Source organism: Colletotrichum godetiae (assembly GCF_030913485.1).
Source record: "Colletotrichum godetiae strain CBS 193.32 chromosome Unknown BDP55scaffold_3, whole genome shotgun sequence".
NCBI lineage: Eukaryota > Fungi > Ascomycota > Sordariomycetes > Glomerellales > Glomerellaceae > Colletotrichum > Colletotrichum godetiae.
The window spans coordinates 1,269,361-1,294,881 of NW_026851251.1; the positions used below are offsets into that span (position 1 = coordinate 1,269,361).

The 25,521-nt window shown below is 53.8% G+C and overlaps 4 protein-coding genes across 4 annotated transcripts; 2 read left to right on the forward strand and 2 right to left on the reverse strand.

The window, feature by feature from the left end:
- Positions 1-1,145: 1,145 nt before the first annotated feature.
- BDP55DRAFT_645623 (uncharacterized protein) lies at positions 1,146-4,792 on the forward strand. Its single transcript, XM_060573648.1, has 4 exons — positions 1,146-1,629; positions 1,703-3,384; positions 3,439-3,713; positions 3,769-4,792. The coding sequence occupies exons 1-4, from the start codon at positions 1,430-1,432 to the stop codon at positions 4,534-4,536; spliced, it is 2,925 nt and encodes a 974-aa protein (XP_060435762.1). The 5' UTR covers positions 1,146-1,429; the 3' UTR covers positions 4,537-4,792.
- A 2,275-nt stretch (positions 4,793-7,067) lies between these two features.
- Positions 7,068-7,859, reverse strand: BDP55DRAFT_213999 (uncharacterized protein). The gene has a single exon (XM_060566017.1). The coding sequence runs from the start codon at positions 7,699-7,701 to the stop codon at positions 7,102-7,104; it is 600 nt and encodes a 199-aa protein (XP_060435763.1). The 5' UTR covers positions 7,702-7,859; the 3' UTR covers positions 7,068-7,101.
- Positions 7,860-9,995: 2,136 nt separating this feature from the next.
- On the reverse strand, positions 9,996-10,395 carry BDP55DRAFT_645634 (uncharacterized protein). The gene is made up of 2 exons (XM_060573649.1): positions 10,286-10,395; positions 9,996-10,257 (listed from the first exon to the last, which is right to left on the reverse strand). Exons 1-2 carry the CDS (start codon positions 10,335-10,337, stop codon positions 10,160-10,162), a joined length of 150 nt encoding a protein of 49 aa, XP_060435764.1. The 5' UTR covers positions 10,338-10,395; the 3' UTR covers positions 9,996-10,159.
- A 1,934-nt stretch (positions 10,396-12,329) lies between these two features.
- On the forward strand, positions 12,330-25,511 carry BDP55DRAFT_540667 (dynein heavy chain; the record flags this gene model as incomplete). The annotated part of the gene is made up of 3 exons (XM_060568141.1): positions 12,330-12,618; positions 12,689-24,999; positions 25,062-25,511. The coding sequence occupies 3 exons, from the start codon at positions 12,330-12,332 to the stop codon at positions 25,509-25,511; spliced, it is 13,050 nt and encodes a 4,349-aa protein (XP_060435765.1).
- Between the last annotated feature and the right edge of the window lie 10 nt (positions 25,512-25,521).

Here is a 25,521-nt window from a genome sequence, read left to right on the forward strand (position 1 = left end):
TTGATCCCGTCTTTCCCGCGAACTCAGTCTTGTTCTGACACGTGGAGAAGTTTGCAGGAACCATAACCCAACACAAAGTCAGATCATCATCCCGTGGCTACGACTAGATGATACCGCCAACCAGCTTTGAATAGTCTCGTCGCTGGGAGGAGATATCACTACCTCTCCTGCAATTCTGCGGAGAATTGGTTACGCCGGCATTCCATCCCTCAGGTGGCTGAACTCCGTCTCGTTTGTGTTCTCCGGCGTAATTCAAAATGCAAAGCCACAGGAACCCTCGCATCGTGGCACTGCGGCACAGCCCACGATGTCATCTCACGACTAGTTCAGGACTTTCGACCTGCCTGGTATCGGGGCCCGGGGTTTGAAGGCTCCGACAGCCTCAGCGTACTACGTAGGTAATGCATTCCGCCAGTGTCGCAATCAGCATCGGTTCTCCAGCCAATCGTCTGTGCAAGTGCACACCAAGGCGGATAGCAAGGCATTCTCTACGCTTCAAAGTCGAGTTTCCTGCACCAACCGCGGCTCGCCGTCCAGTCATCGGCTGTGTGCCTTGCTGCCTCTGCAGGCAAGCTGTCAACGCCGTGGTTGGCTGGACGCAGAGCATGTCTAGGTAGGTATTCTCTTTTACTACTGCCAGACTAAGACGGAGGCCCATGCCGTCTGCCTCGTTTCTTGTCAGAAATGCTGAAGAGTGTCAGGCCTACAAGGCTAGGTACACGTACACTGGTTAAGCGGGTGAACTGGGGAAGAAGTCAAATCTAGTCTATCTTGTTGGTTCTAGAGACGAGTACGGCTTGTTGATTCCATATCTGTTTATTCGAGGAACAATGAAACATCCCGTGTTGACTTGAAATTGAACCTTTCAAGACCCAGGACGGGAGCATCATACAAAGTACTTCGCTAACATGCGCAGCCAAAATCTCACTCCGCCCTGTGGCCCTCTCCACCTCCTCTCACCCTTCACCTTGGAGCCTCGGAGGCCTGCCACCCTGCCTGCTTACCTCACCGTGCCGTCCACTCCATGGTATTGGATGGCACCCGACCCGCACTGGATGTCTCTTCCCCCTCTCTGAGTCTGACGCTCTCTGGCCTGGCCGGACGGGGACGGTCTGACCCAAGTTCGCTCCCTCCTACACAGCACGCACAGGCACAGCATCTGCCGGTGGCCCGGGAAGAGACCACCTTTTTTAGCCAGTCCCGACCCGCAGCTCAAGTCCTAGGGATGCTACCAAGTCCTGAGAGTCCTACGACACCGACCTGAATACAATCTTGCAGGCTTCATCCACCTCATCCCATGGACAAATAAAACAAAAATGGGTGGCGGATCGGTCCCCTTTCATTCGACCCGTTTCTGACCGTTGCTTTCCTTGCAATTTGATCTTTCTGATTTCCACCCGTGCGTCCTTGGGAGCACCTTGGGGGTATTATGGAGTCCAAGACTTCGCTGTCGCCCTTCGGGGATGACCGCCGTTCGCTCAATCAGAGCCCGTCACCTTCAGCCCTACGAGCTCTCACCTCGTCCCGCCTGAGTTTCGGCCGCTCACGACGGGACTCTTGCTGCACGAATTCGACTTCAACCTCTTCAGCCCGCTCATCCATTGACTCAAACACCTCGCCGTCATGCGTGTAAGTCTATCCGCTCAAGGTTTGCCTTTTTTTTTTAAGCCTCGTAGATCGTGGGCTAAAGAAATAACCGCAGCACTCGCACCGTAAGGCGAGACGAATGCGCTCTGCACAAGTTCATAGTATGGGCCGCTGTGAAGCGCAACAAGTCCCAAAGGATGACGGCCACTGATCGTCTCGAATGTCCAATGCTACGCTGTCGCAAAAGGTTTCCAGACCACGCTGCTATGCTGGAGCACCTCTACGACTGTCCTGAGCTCGAAACTGGCGAGTACTGGTGTTATGAATGTAGCAAGGCTGAAAAGTTTACCGACGGAAACTGCAAACGATGCCTCGGCCATCCTGGAAAAAGACGCAAGATCATAAATGTCGCTAAGAACTTCTTCTCTTCCATGGGACAAAAGTCAAGAAACTACCCGAGCATCCCCGATGTCCGCCTAGACAACGTATCTGAAGTCGCTATAGCACCACCTCCGAGCTACGACGATTCCTTGCATATACAACCACAGCAAGTTGAACTTTCCTCCTCGTCGGAGATCTTGGAGATTGATTCGACCGAGGTCCCCTGGCCTACACCCACGAATGCCCATTTCAATACTGTGACGGCTCAACCTCATGTTTCTACGGGCATGATTCCGGCAAACCTCCAACACCCAAACTCCATTCTGCCCGATCCTTGGTTTGCACAGAACAATTTCGACATGAGCGATAATGCCATGGTCAAAGCCGACCGGCCATTACTGGCCCTGAATACTGACGTTTTTGGCTACCCCCGGAAACAACTCCAGCCTACGACAAGGACTAAGAATCTTTCTCCGAGCAATTCACTTAGATCAAACGCGAGCACCGATACAACAGCCAGTTACCTCATTTCCCCTGCTTCTGCCTATAGTGGCGCATGGACAACTGCCGAGACAAACATCACATCACCAACCTCTGACGGCGGTTCTGGTGGATATCTTTCCAGGGGATGTTCTAACGCAAGTCGATACTCGAATAATAGCGTGGAGCCGTACAACTTCATTTCAGAGCTTCCGGCAGATGACATTTTACTACAAAATTTTCCCATGACACTTCCGGCCGTTGATTTCGACCAGTCGGCATCCTCATTGGAGGTACCAGCCGCCGTCAGCCCCTTATCTGAAGCCGCCGACGTTCCTGCTCAGCCAAAAGTCGGCACCCTTGCGCTAAACGAGCTTTCAGAAGATGCCTTGTCTGATCATGCTGTGGACGCCAACTCGCTCGTCGGGTCGGCTTGGGATACGCTCAAGACTCACATCAGCTCCTCACTCGAAAAGCTGCAGCATGTCTCTCACAGTGCTCTCGCAGCACAGTTGCGAGATCTTTCGCCGCAGCAAGTAGCGGACAGGGCCCTCGTTGCGCTGAAGGGCATGTCTGAGGGTAGGCATCCCGCGACTAGCATCGATACCCTTTGCTTCGTTCATCTGATGTACTCGCTCTCGCTTGTTGTCCACGAAGATGGTGCTCAGGATCGCTCCAGGAACCTATTCGCTCAAACCTCTCATTACAGCATTGCGCTCCCTGAGTGGGAGCAATCAGACTATCTTCGCGTCGCATCAGCGATCTGGCAGCCCAAAAATCTATCTGCCGGTGAACTGAACGGTTTATCATCAAGTGAGCACGGGGATGAAGTCTCTCGGTCGTCGAGCAGAAAGGGCAAAGAACGGGATCCTGCTATACCGACAAATCGACCTGAACAGGATGAATTGTTGGAGGTGGCAAAGTTCTTCCTAGACGGTACGTTAACACTGGCTCTCTGGCTGGTTGACAACTGCTTACCCAAAGCATTAGAATTGGACTATTCTGTCCTGTCCAGCGGGCAACCTGAGTCGGCCGAAGTCTTAACCTCGATGCTATGGGCACAGCATTGGCAGTACAATGCCAATCGGGCTCCATCGAACAGTGCACTGTCTGCAAGCTTCAAAGGAGTTCGTAGCAATCTCAGACACGACTTCCTTCGCGCCGATGGTCTAGGTGCAAAGTGGAGGCGTATTCAGAAGCGCATCGATGATGGCAGTATTTGGAGCGCCAGGCAAGCGGAGATAGAGCTCATGCAAGCCGGCAAAGTAGGTCTCGAGGATCGGAAGAGTTATTACCGCACTATGCTAATGCCGTGATCAGGGGTGCATGTCATTGCAAGACTACTTCAATCATTATGTTCCGAAGGTTAGGGCACAGTTCGAGGTCCTCTACACCAATCCTATGATAGGGGCTACCACACGAAGAAGCTATCATGCATACGCTATCGATCTGATGGAGTCTATCATTCGCGGTATTTGCACAAAGGAGAGTCTGAAGGATTCTTCTCGGGTCCCTTCTGAGATGATAAGCGAGGCAACCCTCGATGATTTCATGAATCTGACAACAACCCTGGGCGACACAACTTGGAGCGATGCCCGAGCCACGACAACCGACACGCCACTTATCTCGGCGTCCATGCCTGATATTTACATGGACGTAGACAGCAATGGATTGCCAGACCCCTTGACTATGTTCTTCAACGATGGTGGGGTTCCAGCAGCACCATCATTCCAGATACCGCCATCCATGACACGGCCTGACAACGTACCTGGCGAGTCTGCGGCCGAAGTCCGGGAAGACCCCACCTCCAGCTCAGCAGCGAAGACAGAGGCTGAGGCCAACGAAAAATGTGAGATCTGTGGATACCGACCCAAAGGCGCCCCTCAGTGGTTCAAGGGTAGCATGGCAAAGCACAAGAAGTTGCAACACTCAACGGCGCCGCCAAAGATTTACAAGTGTCCGTTTCCGGGCTGCACGAGCCAATACAAGAACCGACCAGACAATCTAAAGCAGCACCAGCAAGACAAGAACCACTTTGTGGACGGGGAGACTGAGAGGAGACCGAGTAAAAGGAAGAAGAGAGACTAATTAACGAAATATTTGAGGTTTGCTGTCTTCGATAGTAATCCGCACGATAGAATGGGGTTGATTTCCGGCGTATACAGGATGGGTGTAAAGATACCACATGAGCGAACAGAGTCTGGCTTCCTTCTTTGTTCTTATTTTTGGTTATGTTTAGCGGGCCATTGTATTCTATACCATCAAAGCTTGGACTAATGGTACTCGATGAAGGAAAGTGAAGAAGATATTACAACAGTATCAAATATATTGGAAATACTAGTCAATGTTTCGACTTTGATTGCACTACTCTCTGGATGATTACAATTAAATACTTGACACTGACAGAGGCACGCCCCTGGGAGAATTATTTCACTTTGACCCAAAATCTACACCTTGAAACTCTGCGTCCCGCACTTCGAGGCATAGCAGCTGCCAATGGGCTTGGGAAACTGCGTCGACGGAGCAGCCTACCCTACTTGCAGGATTCCAATGCTTTAACAAGGGCAATTTAACATGTGCCTGTTAAAAATTATGAGCACTTAGTAGAAAGGATGGATATGGAAGGTGATTTAACCCGTGGAAACGGCCTTGCCTACCTAATTCCGCATGGGACGAATTATTGAGTTACCTAATTCCTCCTTCTTCCGCGTGCGAACCACGCAATTCAATACACCAGCCTGTACTACTGAAAGGTAAACTAGTAGTACGACTATTGTCTGAGTTAACAAGATTTCTCGAGAACGGGTGGATGAACACGATTTGCGATTCCCGCATTTGGAAGTATTTGGTGGAAGGGAATTGTTAGCAGCTGTTGACGTCAAATCCCCTACGTGGCTGATGACTTTCCTAGTTAACAGCCGAGAATGGCACGATAGCATTAGAGATCATGCCTTTCATTCAAGCACCATGGCATGGAGGTCGAATGTCACATCATTTGGCCAAGAGGCGATGGAACACAATTCAATCGTGCTGTGTTCATTGAGTGTTTTGTGAGTGGTTGTTGACGTTGACTTTGCTATATCACCGACGATTCCCTTGTCAACGTCAGCAATAGCATTTGTATTCATGGTTTCTATTCGAGGAACATCATGTGGAGGTTAAGCATCCGGTACCCTGAGCTCTAGGAACTTGAGGTATTGGCATAGACCTCATTTACCTCGGTGAGCTCGGTGTAGGTGATGTGGAAACACGCCACTCTTTTGATAACCCAGCCTTGGGCAGGGATCGGACCTGGTCCATACATCGTTGGTAGACCCCCACTAAAAAAGCACCACGAAAGCACAGACAGGCCTCCTCACCCAGCTCTCGCTATCCGGTCTCGACTTTTTTTTAATCATTTCGCAGGTGCCGGGGGTGGGTTGTAACTTGTAAGGCTGATTTGCGGGCTTCCTTCAGGGGGAGCTTGGTGCTGTAGCGAGCCGTCGAAACCCCCCGTAGATGCATGGGGTGCGGGAGTGTCCATGGCCATCTCACCTCAAGGGGCGAATGGAAAGATGAGGTACTCCCTAGTGTATCTGTACCGAAACTTACGGGAAAGGGGCAGGCATACTTATTTGTACCTTGCGTAGGTAGTCTTGATGACGGGAGGGAATAGCGTTTGTAGCCCGCTCTTTGATGGCCCAAGGAAAAGGCATGACATGCAGAACCTAAAGTCCTTATTCTCGACTGTCCTGTTCAGAGATTCGGGGGTTGAGGAAGGGGACCTGGGCAGTTGGAGGGGGCGTGGGCGTGTGTGGCCCGTCTGGTTGAGATCCCCTGGGGGCCCTGGGGGAAGGGGAGCTTGTACTTCGTACCTGCAAAAGGTGGTACAAGCGCAATCTGGATACCTGAGGTGTGGTGCTGATAAGATGGGTGGCTTAAGTAAACCAATCTGGCCTTCCACGACTGTGGTTTTGACGGCCCCAGCAGGAGTGCGAATAGAAAAAAGCAAGTCCAGTCGCGTCCAGCGCAAGCACACAGCGCAGAGCGCAGCTGTCAGATCAGAGAGGTGTCGAACCAGCACCGAGCTGGCACCACCGTCAACGGCGCAAAATGACTTTTGGAGCCTCAAATGACACTTTTCCCACCCACTTCACTCGGACACTCCCGCCGTCTTCCAATTATTTTTTCCCAATCCCACGCCTCTGTTCGGGACGTGGGTAAACGCCAGGAAGCTGTCACCTCACCCTCTTTTGGCGTGCACCTTGGTCACTGGTGTCATGGTGTGGAGGAGGGAAGTCGCGATCAAACTTTTGAGCCTTAATTGTAGATAGTGCATACCTCTGTTGATTCGTCCATCCCGTACCGTACGGGGTACGTTTACGCTTTGAATCGGCCGAACGCACGCAAGTTCTTTAATCCGATATGTTTTTGCTGCTCGTGTTCACCCCTCGACGAAACGCGTTGCCTTTCTGGCTGTGTGTGTGTTATTGTTTTTTTTTTTTCTTTTTCTTTTCCCCTCTCGTCTCTCACGCGCTGACGAACGCTAGCACCCAGCAGCCAGCCAGCAGGCGGGCGGTTAAAAAAAGAAGTCGGCGCAGCCAACAATGGAAAGAAAAGGGGGGGGGGGGGGCCGCTCTGTTCGTTCTTGATGACATCATCGTTGCGGTCAAATCACGTGTTCCGTCTCACTTTCCAGCCAATGCCAGCTGGCTGAAAGCCTTCAAGGGGGGCAGGAGAGGGTGGGTCCTCCCCCTCGAGTCTTGACTCCTCAGGCTCCAATTCTACCTTGAGTTTGGCTGTCGCCGCCCCGTCCCTTTGCTCTTTGCTGCGCCCAAAAAAATTAGTTCGGGTGCACCTTGAGGAAATCTCAAGGCCCGCGCCACAGAAAATTTCTTGTCTTTCAGCTTTTGCCTTAGGCTTCCCCTTCCCTGTTCCCCTCCTGGTCCTCACTGTTCTTCCATCGCCCTTTGGCTTTCTGCAATCTTTTTTGCCACTGCCACTGGGCTCTCTGGCCTTTTCCCTCCAGTCCCGTCCTTTTTTGACTTGACACGGTCCTCGGGTCAAGTCCCAAGTCCAAGTCCACGTCCCTCCCCCCCCCCCAATCCGCCCAGGTCTCTTCCATGTCCGCCGTCCTTCTCTTCCTCGCACACCACCCTTCACACCTCGCATGTTTGCTCTCCCCTTTCTTTTCTGTGCACACCTCCCAGAACCCACACACACTCCACGCCTCTCCCTCCCCCCAATCCCATTATCGACACCCCCAGACCACATTCAAGGGTTCGTTTGTTGCATCCTTTCGAGCATCTCTGGGATTCGGGTTATGATAGCGGAGGCTCAACGACTTCGAACGACCTCGACCTCGACCTCCAAGTCGATACCCACGCGACCGTCCACCCGTTGAGTCTGACGATACCCTCGCCATACACGTTCTCCCCCGAAGCCTCGCCTCGCCTCGGCGGGTGAACAATCCCCCCCTCACACACACACACACGCACACGTCCGACCTCACGCTCCTTCTTCTTCGCTTTCTTCACCTCCCTCCCTCATCTCCATCCAAGGCTTCGACCACCCTTCTCTCGGCACACAATGTCGAGTCTAGGGCAGTCGGGAAATAGCCATCCAGGCCTCGCCTTTCCCCAGCCGGGTAGCCTTCGACGAAGTCACGGCGGCCCAGGCGGCTTCCCGCCCCTGCAACACGCGAATCCTGCCCAAAAGCCATCGCCAGGCCCTCACAACGCGTCGCCTTATCAACAACAAGCATATACGCCTCAGCAGCCGACCCAGGCTCAATATCCCCATCATCTCTTCCAGACACCGACGCCCGTCAATGGCAACGTCAACGGATCCTCGCGTCCCCCGAGCCACGTCCCCAATGCCGCCGCCCTCGGACGCCAGAGGGGGCCGCCCCAGAGGCAGCAGATGGGACAGAACGGCCCTAATCTGTTCCTTCCTCTAGGCAATCAACATGGCCTCGGTCAGCAACAAGGTCTCGGTCAACAACAGAGCTTGGGTCAACAGCAGGGCCTGGGAGGTCAGCAAAGCCTCAGCCATCAACAGGCTCTCGGCCAGCAGCAAGGCTTGGGACAACATCAAGGCCTCGGTCAGCAGTCTGCCCTCAGCCAGCAAGGGCTCGGCCAGCAGCAGGGTTTGAGCCATCAGCAGAGTCTTGGGCAACAACAGGGCCTCGGCCAGCAGCAAGGCCTGGGTCAGCAGCATCAACACCAGCAGCACCAGGCACATCAGCAACATCAGGCACACCAGCAGCAGCAACATCACCAGCAACAGCAGCAACATCAACAGCACCAGCAGAGCCTGAGCCAACAGCAAACCCTGGCACAGCAGCAACAGCAGCAACATCAGCAGTCTCTTAGCCAGCAACAAAAGCTGAGCCAGCAGCACAGTCTCCATCAGCAGCAACAGCAACAGCAACAGCAGCAGCAACAGCAGCAGCAACAACAACAACAGCAGCAGCAACAGCAGGCACAACAACAGGCGCAGCAACAGGCACAGCAACAGGCACAACAGCAGGCTCAGCAGGCCGCCCAGCAACAAGCTCAACAACAGCAGCAGGCCGCCCAGCAGCAGATCAAGACTGAGCCAATCGTGCCCCAGCATACCCCTCAAGCTCAGACTCTGTCACAGCCTACGCCTCCAACAGTTCAACAGCAGCTGCCGCAAGTTGCTCAGGTCCAGCAGGTGCCTCAACAAGTTCAGCAAGTCCAGCAGGCCCAGCAAGTGCCTCAGGCTTCCCCAGTCCAGCCGCAGGTCCAGCAACCTGCTCAGGCCCGACCCGAGACGCCTGCTCAGGCCAGTGATCAGCATGGGGAGAGTATGGAGGTTGATGCATCCCTGGCTGAGGGTGACGATTCCCTCGAGCCAAAGATGATCGATGGGGCCCCATTCGTTCCTCGGACACCCATGGGAGAGATGATGTCTGCTCCTCCCGAGGGAGGCAGCTTCCCGACCCTGGAGGCGGTGCACAAGAGCGTTCTCGCATACTGCACATCAGTCGGTTACGCAATCGTCATTGGCCGCTCCAAGAAGACAGTTCCTGGACTCAAAAAAGTTCTGTTCGTGTGTGATCGGGCAGGCAAGCCCCCGAGTCGCGTGAGCCCCGAGTTCCGCAAGCGAAAGACGTCATCGCGCAAATGCGACTGTCAGTTCGGCTTCTTTGCCATCGAGCAGCGGACCCAGTGGACGATTCGATACCGACCGGATCCTCAGCATCTGCAACACAACCACGGCCCTAGCGAAAGCCCGCTCCTCCACCCAGCAGCTCGCAAGTTAGACAGCAAGATGGTGGCCGCCGTCAAAGCTCTCAAGGAGAATGGTGAGCCGGCAAAGTCAACACCACGAGAAAGAGCAGCCGCTGACTCTTCGACAGGGGTTAGTGTAAACGAGACACTGGAGATACTGCAAGGCGAAAACCCTCACGTCCCCCTCCTCCCTCGCGACATCTACAATGCCAGAGCTGCAATCAACCGAAACCCTCAAAAGGTGGCTACGGGGTTGGCAGAGAACAGACCGGCCATATACAGCAAACCACACCCCACGGCAGAAGAGAGGATTCGGGCAGATCTTAGAAAAGAACTCGCCAAGGCACGCGAGGATTTTGACAAGTACAAGGAGGACAAACAGAAAGAGGTGGACGAGTTGAAGAAGAAGTTGGTGGAAAAGGACCAGATCATTGAGAGGTTTGAAATGTTTATCGATATTTGCAACCAACGGGTTATGGTTCAACGGGAGAGGCTCGGTGGCCCAGAAGGGTCTGGCAACAATGGCACGTAGTGTACGGCCATGGATGGACAAGGTTCGGCAGAGGGTACCCTTGCATGGCGGAACGGGATCGGGCAACTGGTTTGACAAGGGACTTGTACGATGCTTTCCTTTCTGCGTCGCGGAAGCATGGCCGTCGGTATGCCGAAAGCGTAAGGCAAGGCAGGATGGAATCAGGTGTTTGAATGGGGCGGAGTCGATTTTTGGGTGTGATCTGAGGTCGGTCCCATTAGAGGCTGGGGTCATCAAGCAGTTTTTTGTCTTTTTTCATTTCTTTCTATTTATCTGGAAGTCCGGGGTTGCATTGGGTGGGATTCAACCAGCAAAGTATCTGCGAACATGACTGAAGCAAGCATTCGACTTTTGATCATGCCGCTTGATGCAACTTTTGTGATTTCGACAGGCTGCCATAAGTCGCGTCAGGAGCGTTAAATACCATTCGCCAAGACGATGTACCGTGATAGCTAGAAGGGACGAAACGCGGGATATGGATGAGGCAATATGCTGCCGGACCGCGGCTACCTTGAGGTATCACCGTATCAAATGACATATTGTGTAGAGTGAGGTGAAGTAGTGGTAGGATAGTGGGGCAAAGGGCGCGCGGGCGGGAAGCTGCAGCTCAAGCTCGAGCTATCCAGGGGTCGCTGCTAATTAAGAGGCGATTTTAAGAGTAATTTTGGGTACCCAAGGATAGCGGGCGTGGGCGCTGGATGTGGCAGATTGGATGGCCATTTTTGTACTGGTAGCATTCAAACGGGCCAGGGGGTCTAACGAATCGAATTGGAGCAGAATATCCATGCTCTCTCATTCCATCATGGCGCTCTCGATTTATGAGGTAGAAGCGTGTGTGGGTAATATTCTGTAGTCTGTAGGTAGGCTTGATGGAACGCGTCGTTGGCTGCATTACCTAAGACATGTGCATGTGAAGAAAGAACAGTTATTGTTCTACAAGTACTCCGTACTCCGTAAGGTAAGGTAGGTGTGCATGACCATGTGAAGGGGGGGGGGGGATGCTGAGGAAACAGTCAGCAATTCTGCGGACATGCACAGGGAGGGGACCCTGATGCAGATTTATGCCTGGTGCAGTTGGTGCAGGTGAAAATGTACAGACGGGGACGTGTCGTGGCCAGCGTGTCTGAGCTCCTCTTATTTCCCTGTGGTGCCTTGAGTGGCCCAGCATGCATTGCCAGCACAATACTCCGTACTCCGTAGCCAAAAAAAAAAAAAAAAAAGGACATCGTCGCGGTAGATCGGAGCTTTGATTTGGTGAGACGTGGAAGGTGCAGCCAATCAGATAGATACCGCAGTCCCAGGTGGGACTTGCATCCGTACCTTAGTAAGCTTGTAGGTACTGAGGTGGTGTACGTACCTAAGCTTGAGTGGCCAGCAACCTCCTGACACATGCTGTCGCGACAAGGGTCCTGCCTGGTCGCGTTAAAACTCGCAGACATCTCAGGGAAAGGACCACCTGGATGCAATGTACCTTTTCCCGCTGTTTCCAGTGTAATTCTACTTGCGGGACTGGTTGCACAATACCTAGACAAGAGGTTCCCAAACGGCCTATGTGAAAGTGAAAGTGGAACCCTTGGACAAGTCAAGCCTGTCCGGGGACTCTCTAGTAATTCGTCTGGAAAGTCAACATTGCATTGCAGCAGACCGGGCACGTCAATCTACACAGATACCTCACCTCCGACCTTACCTTACATAGTTGCATTTCGTAGACTCATCCCACGACCACCCCCCCGAATCTGCGCTGCGCATCAAATCCGCTGCCGCGAATAATCACCCACTACCAAACGACGACAACGGGACGACGAGCACATCTCGGTTCCCAAACGCGATAACCACGTCCTCGTCCCACTCAAAGATACCTCAACTCTCCTTTAGCACTTTCCATTCTCTCGCTTCTCTTCGTTCCGCTCCTCGGCACACCACGACTCGTCGATCTCGCGGCCGACCAGTCATCGCCCCTGAGGTTGCCCTTTTTTGACCTGACAGACACACTGCTGTCCACTCACCCACGCTACCGTCTATCCGTCGTACCTACGATGATGCCGACTTCGACTCTGTAAATATCGTCTTTCTTCGTCCGAAACACACATACCACATTCCCCCGAGCCGCCATGGAGGTGGCCTCCACCCCGATCCCGGGCGCGAACGGCGTCGCCTCGCCCACCGCCGAATCCTCAATCGATCCGAACCGCGTTCTCGAACACATTGGTCTGGTTTGCCAGATAGCTCTCGGAGCGACCAACGAGGACCTCGAGAGCCCTGGAAGCTTGCTTCACAAGCACCGCTACTCCGACACTGTCCAGCGCTGCACCCGCTTTGCTACCGATACCCCCAACGCTCTGTACATTCAGAAAGATATTTTGCCCGTATCCACGATACAGAATGGAACCGAGGAGTCAAGTTCGTTCAACCCGCGTGGCCTCTAGAACCCTTAACGGCCGCATAGGCATCGCTAACCCTTCGAGTGCAGAGTCTCCATCCTACACATACTCCCTGACAACCGAAATCTCCTCGTTTCCGACGACCGTGTCATGCCTCGTTCTGCTGAAGCAGCGCCCTGGCCCGATCGACCCCTCCTTGCCGCTCACTTCCCAGATACTTTTGACTAATCTCCCAGGCCCTGCGACCCTGAATGCCACCGCCGGCGAGCAAGGCCCCTCCACTTCGCCCTTTGAGATCCTGCACTCTTATGTTCATAATGCGCTGGCGCCCTACTTTGATGCCAACACCCGGAGCCAGATCACTAATGGCGCCAGGGGCAGGGCGGACGTGGACTCCAAGACGGGTATTCCCGTCACGAAGAAGAGATGGAACGACCTGGAGCTGAGCCTGCTTCACCTCCAGCAGAATGTCGAGATTCCCGAGGTCTCCCTCATGTTCCACACAATGGTACAGAACGCGCTGGAAGAGGCCGATTCGCGACACTCGAAACCCACACTCGATCTCATCCCGGGCACCGTGCTCTCCGACAGTACCTTCCTCAACAGTTTGCAGAACAATGTGAACAGCTGGATCAAGTCTATTCAGGTCATTACGAGGATGACTAGGGACCCCGCCGACAGCGCCAAAGACTTCAAGTTTACGGCCAGTCAGGAGGTCAACTTCTGGCTTTCGATGGAGTCTGCATTGGAGGGCATCGAAGGACAGCTCCGTAGCGAGGGAGTTCTCTTGACCCTCGAGATCCTCAAGCACGCCAAGCGTTTCCAGGCGACTGTCAGTTTTACGGCCGATACCGGTTTGAAGGAGGCAATGGAGAAGGTCCAAAAGTACAACCAGCTTATGCGAGACTTCCCGCTGGATGAGCTACTTTCCGCCACGTACCTGTCCAAGGTCAAGGACGCCATCGTGCAGATCTTCGGCCACCTGAACAGGAAGCTCAGAATTTGCCCGTACCCCATTCGGAGAGCTCTCCCTTTGGTCGAAGCTATCTCTGGAGACTTGGACGAGGTGCTGCACCGACTTTTGCCCGGTACGGAGCTTGTGAACCTCGACTACACTGAGTTCAAGGCCATCATGAAGGCTAGCGACGATATCTTTACCACGTGGGACGAAAGCATCAAGGAGTTTACCAACGTCGCCCGTGAGGTGACGCGCAGGAGAAACGAAAAGTTCATCCCCATCAAGGTCAACCCGAAGCATGCGGAGCTTCAAGGCCGTCTCAAGTACGTCAGCACATTCCGCGACAACCACGAGCAGCTGCAGCGGACCATTGTCAACGTTCTCGGCCCCAAGGCTACTGTGAGCGGCTTGACGGAAACGACCAACACCAATGGCGTAGTCGTCGTCGAAGAGATGGGCGATGTGGATGCCGTTGAAGAAGTCAAGCAAGCCTGGGAGGCGTTGAAGAACGTTGACCTCTTGGATGTTTCCCCCGAGGGCACCGAGAGATGGGCCAAGGCCGAAAACATGTACAATGAGCGGACTTCTCGGGTTGAAAACTCTATCATTGCGCGCCTGAGAGATCGCCTGGCGACGGCGAAGAACGCGAACGAGATGTTCCGCGTCTTCTCAAAGTTCAACGCCCTTTTCGTGCGCCCCAAGATTCGTGGGGCAATTGCCGAGTACCAGAACCAGCTGATGGAGCACGTGAAACAAGCCATTCACGGTCTTCACGAGCGCTTCAAACAGCAATATGGCCACTCTGAGGCTCACGCTATGGCCCAGTTGCGTGATTTGCCGCCCGTATCTGGTGCCATCATCTGGGCCCGACAGATTGAGCATCAGCTCGACAACTACATGAAGAAGGTCGAGGACGTGTTGGGTTCCGAATGGGCCATCCACGCCGAAGGTCAGAAACTCCAGAGCGAAAGCAATCTGTTCCGGAAGAAGCTGGACACGCAAACCATCTACAAGGCGTGGCTCGATGATGTTCAGCGTCGTCAAATCTCCATTTCTGGTTTCCTATTCGATATTCGTCGCCAGCGATCGACGGGCAACAGCTACGAACTTATGGTCAACTTTGACCCCCAGGTCATCACCCTCTTCAAAGAGACGCGCAACCTCATGTGGCAGAATTATGCTGTTCCCCACTCAATCAACAATGTGTCCAAGGACGCCAAGCGTGTTTACCCATTCGCAGTCAGTCTCATGGAGAGTGTCCGTACCTTTTCGCAGACGATGCGGCAGATCTCTGAGATGGGCGAGGAAGCCGTGCTTGTGTATGGATACAGGAACGACGTCTACGCTCTGGTGTCCAGAGGTGTTCCTCTCCGATGGGAGTCATTCGTCAACTCCCACGAGATCTTCTTCTCCACCAAGAACAACGCTGCATTGCCCAATGTGTCCGAATTCGGGCTTTCTAAGCCCTCCGAGAGCAAGCACAGCCTCTTCATTCGAGAGTTTGCCGCGGCCGTGTCCCTGCTCCAGGCCAAGACCGCTTCACTGGCGTCAATCCACGCGACCGTGGAGAAGGCGCTCATTGAGCTCAATACTTGCCCCTACGAAGCCAGCGCCTTCACTTCCCGCCTGGAGACTATCCAGACTGCCGTCGATCAACTCAACTTGGAGCAATACGTCAACCTGCCGTACTGGGTCGACATGATGAACCAGAAGCTCAAGGAGGTGCTTCTTACTCGTCTGCAAGACGCCATTCTGGCTTGGATCAATGCCTTCGAGGACGACTATCTTGACGATGGGCGCCGCAAACAAGTGACTGAGAATGGCGAAGAGGCTGTACAAGAAGGACCTACAATCAAGCGTCTGATCCTCGAGTTGTCCATGCGAAACCAGGTGATCTACTTGGATCCTCCACTGGAATACTCACGCTCGAGCTGGTTCGTTCAACTCCACGAGTGGCTCGGAATCGTCTGCAACCTCAAGAAGATCAAGGCTACGCGATACCAGATGACTTTGACGACGACCACGTTGGACGAGCCGCACTTTGATGACCTTCCCAGCGACTGCACCGAATTGCTCAGCCGCGTGTACGTGTCTGTCGAGAAGAAGCTGCAGGAGATCGGCTCTTACGTCGACAAGTGGCTGCAATTTCAGTCTCTCTGGGACCTTCAGTCAGAACAGGTTTACGAGGCTCTGGGAGACCAGCTTGCGAGATGGCTGCAGCTGCTTCAGGAAATCAGAAAGACGCGCCAGACCTTTGACACCCAGGAAGTCAGCCGGCAGTTCGGACACATCACGATTGACTACGATCAAGTCCAAACCAAGGTCAACGCCAAGTACGACCAATGGCAGCACGAGATCTTGATGAAGTTCGCCAGCAGACTCGGCAACCGTATGCGTGAAGTCCACGCCGAGATTGAAAAGGCTCGCCGAGACCTTGAGAGTCAGGGCCTTGATGCGTCTTCCACCGCCCAAGCCGTGCAATTCATTACTGTTGTACAGGCTTGCAGACGCAACGTTAAGCTCTGGGCCCCTGAGATCGACATGTTCAGACAGGGCCAGTCCACCCTCGTGCGCCAGCGCTACCAATTCCCCAACGACTGGCTTCATATCGAGCAGATTGACAGCTCGTGGGAGTCTCTCACTGAGATTTTGGAGAAGAAGTCCAAGATCGTCCAGGACCAGACTGACGCTCTGAGATCCAAGATCATCGCCGAGGATAAGATTGTCAACGACAGGATTGCCGAGGTCGCAGTGCAGTGGAATGACGAGAAGCCAGTCTCTGGCACCACTCAGCCTGATGTTGCCACCGCAACGTTGAAGACATTCGAGACCAGAATCTCCAAGCTGCAGTCCGATTTTGAAATGGTGGCCAAGGCCAAAGAAGCTCTCGATATCCCGACGTCCGCGGACACCTCTCTTGGTACCATCTTGGAAGAAGTTCAGGACTTCCAATCTGTCTGGTCTAACCTTTCCACCATCTGGGCGAGTCTCAACGAGACGCGAGAGGTCTTGTGGACTGCTGTCCAACCCAGAAAGATTCGGTCCAAGATTGACGACCTCATCAAGAGCACCAAGGAGATGCCCAGTCGCATGAGACAATATGCCGCCTTTGAGCACGTGCAGACTATCCTTCGCAGTCTGCTCAAGGTCAACACCATTCTTTCTGATCTCAAGTCTGAGGCAATCCGAGACCGCCACTGGACCAAGATATACAAGCAGATCAAGCCTGGTAAGCGATATTCACCAGTGTCGATGACTCTTGGCGATGTTTGGGACCTCAACCTTGTCGCCACCGAGGTTATTGTCAGGGACATCATTGCCCAGGCGCAGGGTGAGATGGCCCTGGAGGAGTTTCTGAAGCAGGTCCGCGAGACGTGGTCCAACTATGGGCTGGAGCTCGTCAACTATCAGAACAAGTGCCGTCTCATCCGCGGTTGGGACGATCTGTTTGCCAAGTGCAGCGAAAACCTGAACTCTTTGCAAGCTATGAAGCACTCACCTTACTACAAGGAGTTTGAAGAAGAGGCGTCATCCTGGGAAGACAAGCTCAACAGAGTGCATGTCCTCTTTGACGTCTGGATTGATGTTCAGCGTCAATGGGTTTACCTTGAGGGCGTCTTCACTGGCAATGCCGACATCAAGCACCTATTGCCAGTCGAGTCCTCGCGGTTCCAGAACATTAACAGCGAGTTCTCTGCTGTCATGAAGAAGGTCTACAAGCAGCCCTACGTTCTCGACGTCTTGACAATCCCCAATGTCCAGAAATCTCTTGAGAGATTGGCTGAACTTCTCAACAAGATCCAAAAGGCTCTTGGTGAATACCTTGAGAAGGAGCGTGTTTCTTTCCCTAGATTCTACTTCGTCGGTGACGAGGATCTTCTGGAAATGATTGGTAACAGCAACGATACCCTGCGTATCGCGAAACACTTCAAGAAAATGTTTGCTGGTCTATCTGGACTGATCATGGACGATGAGACTATCATCTCTGGGTTCACTTCGAAGGAGGGTGAGGCCGTGCGCCTCAAGAAGGAGATTTCCCTCGCCAAGACGCCCAAGATCAACGACTGGCTGGCCCTTCTGGAGAGTGGCATGAAGAACACACTGGCAGAGCTCCTCGCAGAAGCCGTTGAGCAGTACACGCCAATCTTTGAATCTGAGAAGATCGACAAGCAGGCGATGGATGCGTTCATGGAAGCTTTCCCCAGTCAAATTGTCGTTCTTGCGACACAAGTCGTCTGGACGACATCCGTCGAAAAGTCCCTCGTTGACGGAGGAAAGTCACTGCAATCTCTCTATGAACTCGAGGTTCAGGTGCTTCGCCTTCTTGCCGATACTGTCCTGGGTGATCTTGAGGTCATTCAGCGCAAGAAGTGCGAACAGCTCATCACCGAATGTGTGCACCAGCGTGACGCCATCGAGAAGCTTATCAGTCTCAACGCTACCACGCCGACTCACTACTGGTGGCTACTTCAGATGCGCTATGTCTACACTCCCGAGGGTGACTTCCCCAATCGCCTACAGGTGAAGATGGCCAACGCAAAGCTCAGCTACGGCTTCGAGTATCTCGGAGTCCCGGAACGCCTAGTCAGAACACCTCTTACAGACCGATGCTTCCTTACTCTCACACAAGCTCTCGAGCAAAGACTGGGTGGATCTCCCTATGGTCCAGCCGGTACGGGTAAGACGGAGTCAGTCAAGGCCCTTGGTCTGCAGCTCGGTCGTTTCACCTTGGTCTTCTGCTGTGACGACACTTTTGATTTCCAAGCCATGGGTCGTATCTTCCTTGGTATCTGCCAGGTCGGAGCTTGGGGATGTTTTGACGAGTTTAACCGTCTCGAGGAGAGAATTCTATCCGCTGTCTCGCAGCAAATCCAAAACATTCAGCTGGGCCTGAAGAAGGGCGCCGAAGACGACAAGGCTCAAACCGAATTGGTTGGACGCCAGCTCCATGTCAACGCCAACACGGGTATCTTCATCACCATGAACCCTGGCTATGCTGGCCGTTCCAACCTTCCCGACAACTTGAAGAAGTTGTTCCGCAGTGTTGCCATGTCCAAGCCTGACAAGGAGCTCATTGCCGAAGTCATGCTGTACTCTCAGGGCTTCAATCAAGCCAAGAAGCTGTCGAAGCACACGGTTCCTTTCTTCGATCAGTGTGCCGCGAGATTGTCTAAGCAAGCTCACTATGACTTTGGTCTGCGTGCTCTGAAGAGTGTTCTCGTCAGCTCTGGAGGTCTCAAGCGCGCAAGACTTGTGAACAGTGACGGTAGCATTGGCGCGGAAGAGGTTGTTGAGCCCGAGATTATCGTGCAGAGCATCCGTGAAACCATCGCCCCCAAGCTGATCAAGAGCGATGTGGAAATCCTTGGCGAAGTCGAAGAGGACTGCTTCCCTGGCGTCAAGTACGTACCGGCCAACTTACAGGCCCTCGAGGAGGCCATCAGAACACTTGCAGACGAAAGAAAGCTGGTGGTCAACGACACTTGGATGACAAAGGTCCTTCAACTATACCAGATCCAGAAGATCCACCATGGTGTGATGATGGTTGGTAACTCTGGTACCGGCAAGTCTGCTGCCTGGACTCTTCTGCTTGACGCTCTCCAAAAGGTCGAGGGCGTTGAGGGCGTGCAGCACGTTATTGACTCCAAGGTCATGTCGAAGGAAGCTCTCTACGGAAACCTCGACTCTACCACGCGTGAATGGACGGATGGTCTGTTCACTAGCATCCTACGAAAGATTGTCGACAACCTCAGAGGCGAGGACTCCAAGCGCCACTGGATCGTCTTCGATGGTGACGTTGACCCCGAATGGGTTGAAAACTTGAACAGTGTCTTGGACGACAATAAACTTCTTACTCTTCCCAACGGTGAGCGTCTCAACTTGCCCGCCAACGTTCGCATCATGTTCGAGGTCGAGACGTTGAAGTATGCTACTCTTGCCACGGTCAGTCGTTGCGGTATGGTCTGGTTCAGCGAGGACACCGTTACGCCTATGATGATGCTCGAGCATTACCTCGGCACGCTCCGCTCCAAGCCTTTCGAGGACCTAGACGAAGACAGCGTCGCAGCTGGACAGAGCCCTGCAAAAGCCCTGGCCGTTCAGTCTCAAGTCGCCGATCTGCTCAACGCCTATCTTTCTGGCGAGGACTTCCTCACAGCTGCACTCAAGGAAGCCGAGAGCTACAACCACATTATGGACTTCACTGTCGCTCGCGTTCTCAACACACTGTTCTCTCTCTTGAACAAGGCAGTCCGCGACATGATTGAGTACAACGCCCAGCACGCCGACTTCCCCTTGGACCCTGAGCAGGTTGAAGGATTCATCGCAAAGAAGCTTCTCCTTGCCTTGGTTTGGGCTCTCACTGGTGACTGCCCTTTGAACGACCGCAAAGCGTTCGGAGATGCCGTCGGTGGTCTGGCCAGCTTTGGCAACCCGCCTCTGGATGGTACCAGCTCGCTCATCGACTTCGATGTGACTCTCCCACAGGCCGAGTGGGCGCCGTGGCAAAACCAGGTGCCTACCATCGAAGTCAATACTCATTCCGTCACTCAGACAGATGTGGTCATTCCGACCCTCGATACAGTGCGTCATGAGGATGTCCTCTACTCTTGGTTGGCTGAGCACAAGCCGCTGCTTCTCTGCGGTCCTCCCGGTTCCGGTAAGACGATGACGCTCTTCAGCGCTCTTCGCAAGCTTCCCAACATGGAGGTTGTCGGCCTCAACTTCTCCAGCGCGACTACTCCCGACCTTCTGATCAAGACCTTTGAGCAATACTGCGAGTACAAGAAGACCTTGAACGGAGTCATGCTTTCCCCGACACAGATTGGTAGATGGTTGGTCATCTTCTGTGATGAAATCAACTTGCCTGCCCCCGACAAGTATGGAACACAGAGAGCGATTTCCTTCCTACGTCAGCTCGTTGAGCACAACGGTTTCTGGAGAACCTCGGACAAGTCCTGGGTCACGCTTGATCGTATCCAGTTTGTCGGTGCCTGTAACCCTCCGACAGACGCAGGTCGTACACCCCTGGGTGCCAGATTCCTTCGCCATGCTCCTCTCATTATGGTCGACTACCCTGGAGAGCTTTCCCTGCTCCAGATTTACGGCACCTTCAATCAGGCTGTTCTCAAGATCATTCCAGCCCTTCGTGGCTACTCTGAGCCACTCACCCAGGCCATGGTCAAGCTCTATCTTGAGTCGCAGCAGCGGTTTACGCCCAAGATTCAGCCTCACTACGTCTACAGTCCTCGTGAGCTCACTCGATGGGTGCGCGGTATCTACGAAGCCATCCGGCCGCTGGAGACCTTGTCCGTTGAGGGGCTTGTTCGTATTTGGGCGCATGAGGCTCTCCGCCTCTTCCAAGATCGTCTCGTCGCCGAAGATGAGCGCCAGTGGACCGATGATGCGGTCCGAAGAATCGCTCTTGATCTCTTCCCCACTGTCGATGACCAAAAGGCACTCGGCGGTCCTATCCTTTTCTCCAACTGGCTGTCGAGGAACTACGTACCGGTCGATCGAGAGCAGCTTCGAGACTTTGTCAAGGCCAGACTCAAGACGTTCTGCGAGGAAGAAGTCGACGTACCCCTCATTCTGTTCAACGACGTTTTGGAACACGTGCTCCGCATTGATCGTGTGTTCAGACAACCCCAGGGCCATCTTATCCTCATCGGTGTGAGTGGTAGTGGAAAGACCACGCTCTCGCGCTTCGTGGCCTGGATGAACGGTCTCAAGGTCTTCCAGATCAAGGTTCACGGCAAGTACTCTGCCGAAGACTTTGACGATGATTTGCGCGATGTTCTCAGACGTTGCGGTTGCAAGGGCGAGAAGATTTGCTTCATCATGGACGAAGCCAATGTTTTGGATTCTGGTTTCCTCGAAAGAATGAACACTCTGCTAGCCAACGCCGAGGTTCCCGGTCTATTCGAGGGAGACGAGTTCGCCGCGCTCATGACGGCGTGCAAGGAGGGTGCCCAACGACAGAACCTGCACCTCGACTCGCCCGAGGAGCTGTATAAGTGGTTCACGCAACAAATTGTCAAGAATTTGCATGTTGTGTTCACCATGAACCCGCCGGAGGGTGGTCTTGGATCCAAGGCTGCTACCAGTCCTGCCTTGTTCAACCGTTGCGTCCTCAACTGGTTCGGAGATTGGTCTGATCAGGCTCTCTTCCAAGTAGGCCACGAACTCACTCAGTCCATGGATCTTGATCGACCCAACTTCCAGGCACCCGATACTATCCCCGTGGCGTACCGTGCTCTCAGCCTGCCCCCTACGCATCGCGAGACTATTGTCAACTCCATGGTCTACATTCACTACTCCCTTCAGAGATTCAACACCAAACTCTTCAAGCAGCAAGGAAAGGTTACCTTCCTTACCCCCAGACACTTCCTGGACTTCGTTGCGCAGTATGTCAAGCTCTACAATGAGAAGCGTGAGGATCTGGAAGAGCAGCAACGCCATCTCAACGTTGGTCTTGAGAAGCTTAGAGACACCGTCGACAAGGTTCGCGATCTGAGGGTCAGTCTTGCCGAGAAGAAGTCACAGCTAGAGAAGAAGGACGCCGAGGCCAACGAGAAACTGCAGCGCATGGTTGCAGACCAGAGAGAGGCTGAACAGAGAAAGAACACTTCCTTGGAGATTCAAGTCGCGCTCGAGAAACAAGAGGCCGAGGTGGCCACGCGAAGAACGGTTGTGCTGGAGGACCTTGCAAAGGCTGAACCCGCCGTTGAAGAGGCCAAGGCCAGCGTTAGCAACATCAAGCGTCAACATCTCACCGAAGTCCGATCCATGGGTAACCCGCCCCAGGGTGTCAGATTGGCTCTTGAGTCTGTCTGTGCTCTACTTGGCCACAAAGTCAACGACTGGAGAACGATCCAAGGTATCATCCGTCGTGACGACTTCATTGCCAGCATTGTCAACTTTGACAACGAACGCCAAATGACCAAGGCTTTGCGTACCAAGATGCGCAATGACTTCTTGTCGATCCCCGAATTCACCTTCGACAAGGTCAACCGCGCCAGTAAGGCCTGTGGTCCTTTGGTACAATGGGTTGAGGCACAGGTCTTGTACTCTGAGATTCTCGACCGTGTCGGCCCTCTGAGGGACGAAGTCGACGCTCTCGAGGAGACCGCTCTACAGACCAAGGCGGAGGCCAAGGCTGTTGAGAACACCATCAACACCCTCGAGTCTAGTATCGCACAGTACAAGACGGAGTACGCTGCACTCATCAGCGAGACGCAAGCCATCAAGTCTGAGATGTCCAAGGTCCAGTTCAAGGTCGACAGGAGTGTCAAGTTGCTCGACAGTCTGTCGTCTGAGAGAGTTCGTTGGGAGGAGGGCAGCAAGTCCTTCGAGACCCAGATCAGCACGCTCGTTGGCGATGTCCTTGTCGCGGCTGCTTTCCTCGCCTACAGTGGTCTTTACGATCAGACTTTCCGAAAGTCCATGATGGATGACTGGTTGCACCAGCTGCAGCTATCCGGTGTACTATACAAGCAACACAACCCAGTCACCGAATACCTGTCGACTGCCGATGAGCGCCTCAGCTGGCAGGAGAACAGCCTGCCGGTCGATGATCTGTGCACGGAGAACGCCATCGTCCTCAAGCGATTCAACCGCTACCCTCTCATTATCGATCCTTCCGGCAGAGTCACTGAGTTCTTGCAGAAGGAGAGCAAGGACCGTCGCTTGACGGTCACCAGTTTCTTGGATGATTCGTTCACCAAGCAATTGGAGAGTTCCCTTCGATTCGGTAACCCCATTCTCATTCAGGATGCCGAGTACCTTGATCCCATCCTCAACCATGTCCTCAACAAGGAATACCAGAAGACTGGTGGTCGTGTCCTCATCCAGCTTGGAAAGCAGCAGATTGATTTCTCGCCGTCCTTCAAGATCTACCTGTCGACCCGTGACCCGTCGGCAACCTTTGCTCCCGACATTTGCTCTCGGACCACATTTGTCAATTTCACGGTCACCCAGAGCAGTCTGCAGACCCAGTCTCTTAATGACGTGCTGAAGTCTGAGAGACCGGATGTCGACGAACGGCGATCCAACCTCATCAAGCTCCAGGGAGAGTTCAAGATCCATCTGCGACAGTTGGAGAAGCGTCTTTTGCAAGCTCTCAACGAGTCTCGCGGAAACATTCTTGACGACGACAACGTCATCGAGACCCTGGAGACCTTGAAGACGGAGGCTGCGGAGATTTCAGACAAGATGAGCAACACCGAGGGCGTCATGGCAGAAGTCGAAGAGATTACCCAGCAGTACAGCATCATTGCCCGCTCCTGCAGTACTGTGTTTGCTGTACTGGAGCAGCTCCATTACCTCAACCACTTCTACCAGTTCTCCCTGCAGTACTTCCTCGACATCTTCCACTCTGTCCTGCACGGTAACAAGAACCTCGCCAATGAGACGAACCACAATATTCGGCGAGACATTATTGTCAAGGACCTGTTCATCACCGCCTTCAAGCGGACTGCGCTCGGCCTGCTCCAAAAAGACCGGATCACGCTGGCCATGCTGCTTGCGCAGGCTTCGCCGTACAAGATGGACAAGACGCTGATCGACATCATCCTTGATGATCGCGTGGAAGGCAAGGATCTTTCCACCGACAAGGACGCCAAGGAGGAGGCCTTCACCAGAGCTGGTCGTATGAGTGTGCTGAAGGACAAGCTTGGCGCTGTTTCGTCTGCCGACTGGGACAAGTTCCTGACCGAGGAGCTTGCCGAAAACTTTGTTCCCCAGATCTGGGACGACAGCACGGAGGCCTTTGACCAGGCTCTACAATCATTGCTTCTCGTCAAGCTGTTCCGCCTTGATCGCTTCGTTCCCGCTGCCGAACGATTCGTCACCTTGGTCTTTGGCTCAGACACGTTTGACGTCGTCGAGGATCTCAAGGAGACGGTGAGCCAGGTTCCCGCCACCAGACCGATTTCTCTGGTCTCCAGCCCTGGTTTCGATGCCAGTTACAAGGTGGACAATCTCGTTGAGAGGCTTCGCGTCAAGTGCACCAACATTGCCATGGGTTCCAACGAGGGTCTCGCGAGTGCTGATAAGGCCATCAACAATGCCGCGCAGTTGGGCAACTGGGTCTTGGTCAAGAACGTACATCTCGCACCTACTTGGCTGCAGAGTCTCGAGAAGCGCATGGAGTCACTCAACCCCCACTCGGAATTCCGCCTTTTCCTGTCGATGGAGTCGAGTCCCAAGATTCCCGTCAACTTGCTGCGCGCTTCCAGAGTACTCATGTACGAGCAGCCCGCCGGCGTGCGCGCCAATATGAAGGACTCCATGTCTTCCTTGTCTACCAGAGGCGCCAAGGCACCTGTCGAGCGTACGAGATTGTATCTGCTGCTTGCCTTCTTGCACGCAGTCGTTCAGGAGCGTCTGCGCTATGCCCCGAGCTTGGGATGGAAGGGCTTCTGGGAGTTTAATGACAGTGACGTAAGTTTTTCTCTAAACCAAGCGAAGCTTGTAGTACCTGAGGCACAAGCTAACATGCTCAGTACGAATGCTCTGCATTCATCATTGACACCTGGATCGAGAACGCCGCTGGTACCCGCACGAACATTGCACCTCAAAGCATCCCTTGGGAGATGATCCGCTACCTCGTCACGGAAACCTACGGAGGCAAGATTGACAATGAGGGAGATTTCAAGCAGCTGAACCAGCTGGTGCACTCGTTCCTGACGCCGTCCGCCTACGACGTCGGACACAAGCTTGTCGAGGGCACGGAGAACCAGGAGGGCAGCCTCATCGTGCCATCGGGTACTTCACTATCAGACTTTATGGCCTGGATCCACAAGCTACCGGAGCGCGAGCCGCCTACGTACCTCGGCCTACCCGCCAACGCAGAGAAGCTGCTTCTGGTCGGTCTGGGACGTAGCCTCATTGGTAACTTGAAGAAGGTGACGGAGTTGTTGGAGGAAGGTGAGCAGCTCATGGTTGAGGCCTAGTGAGCTTCTG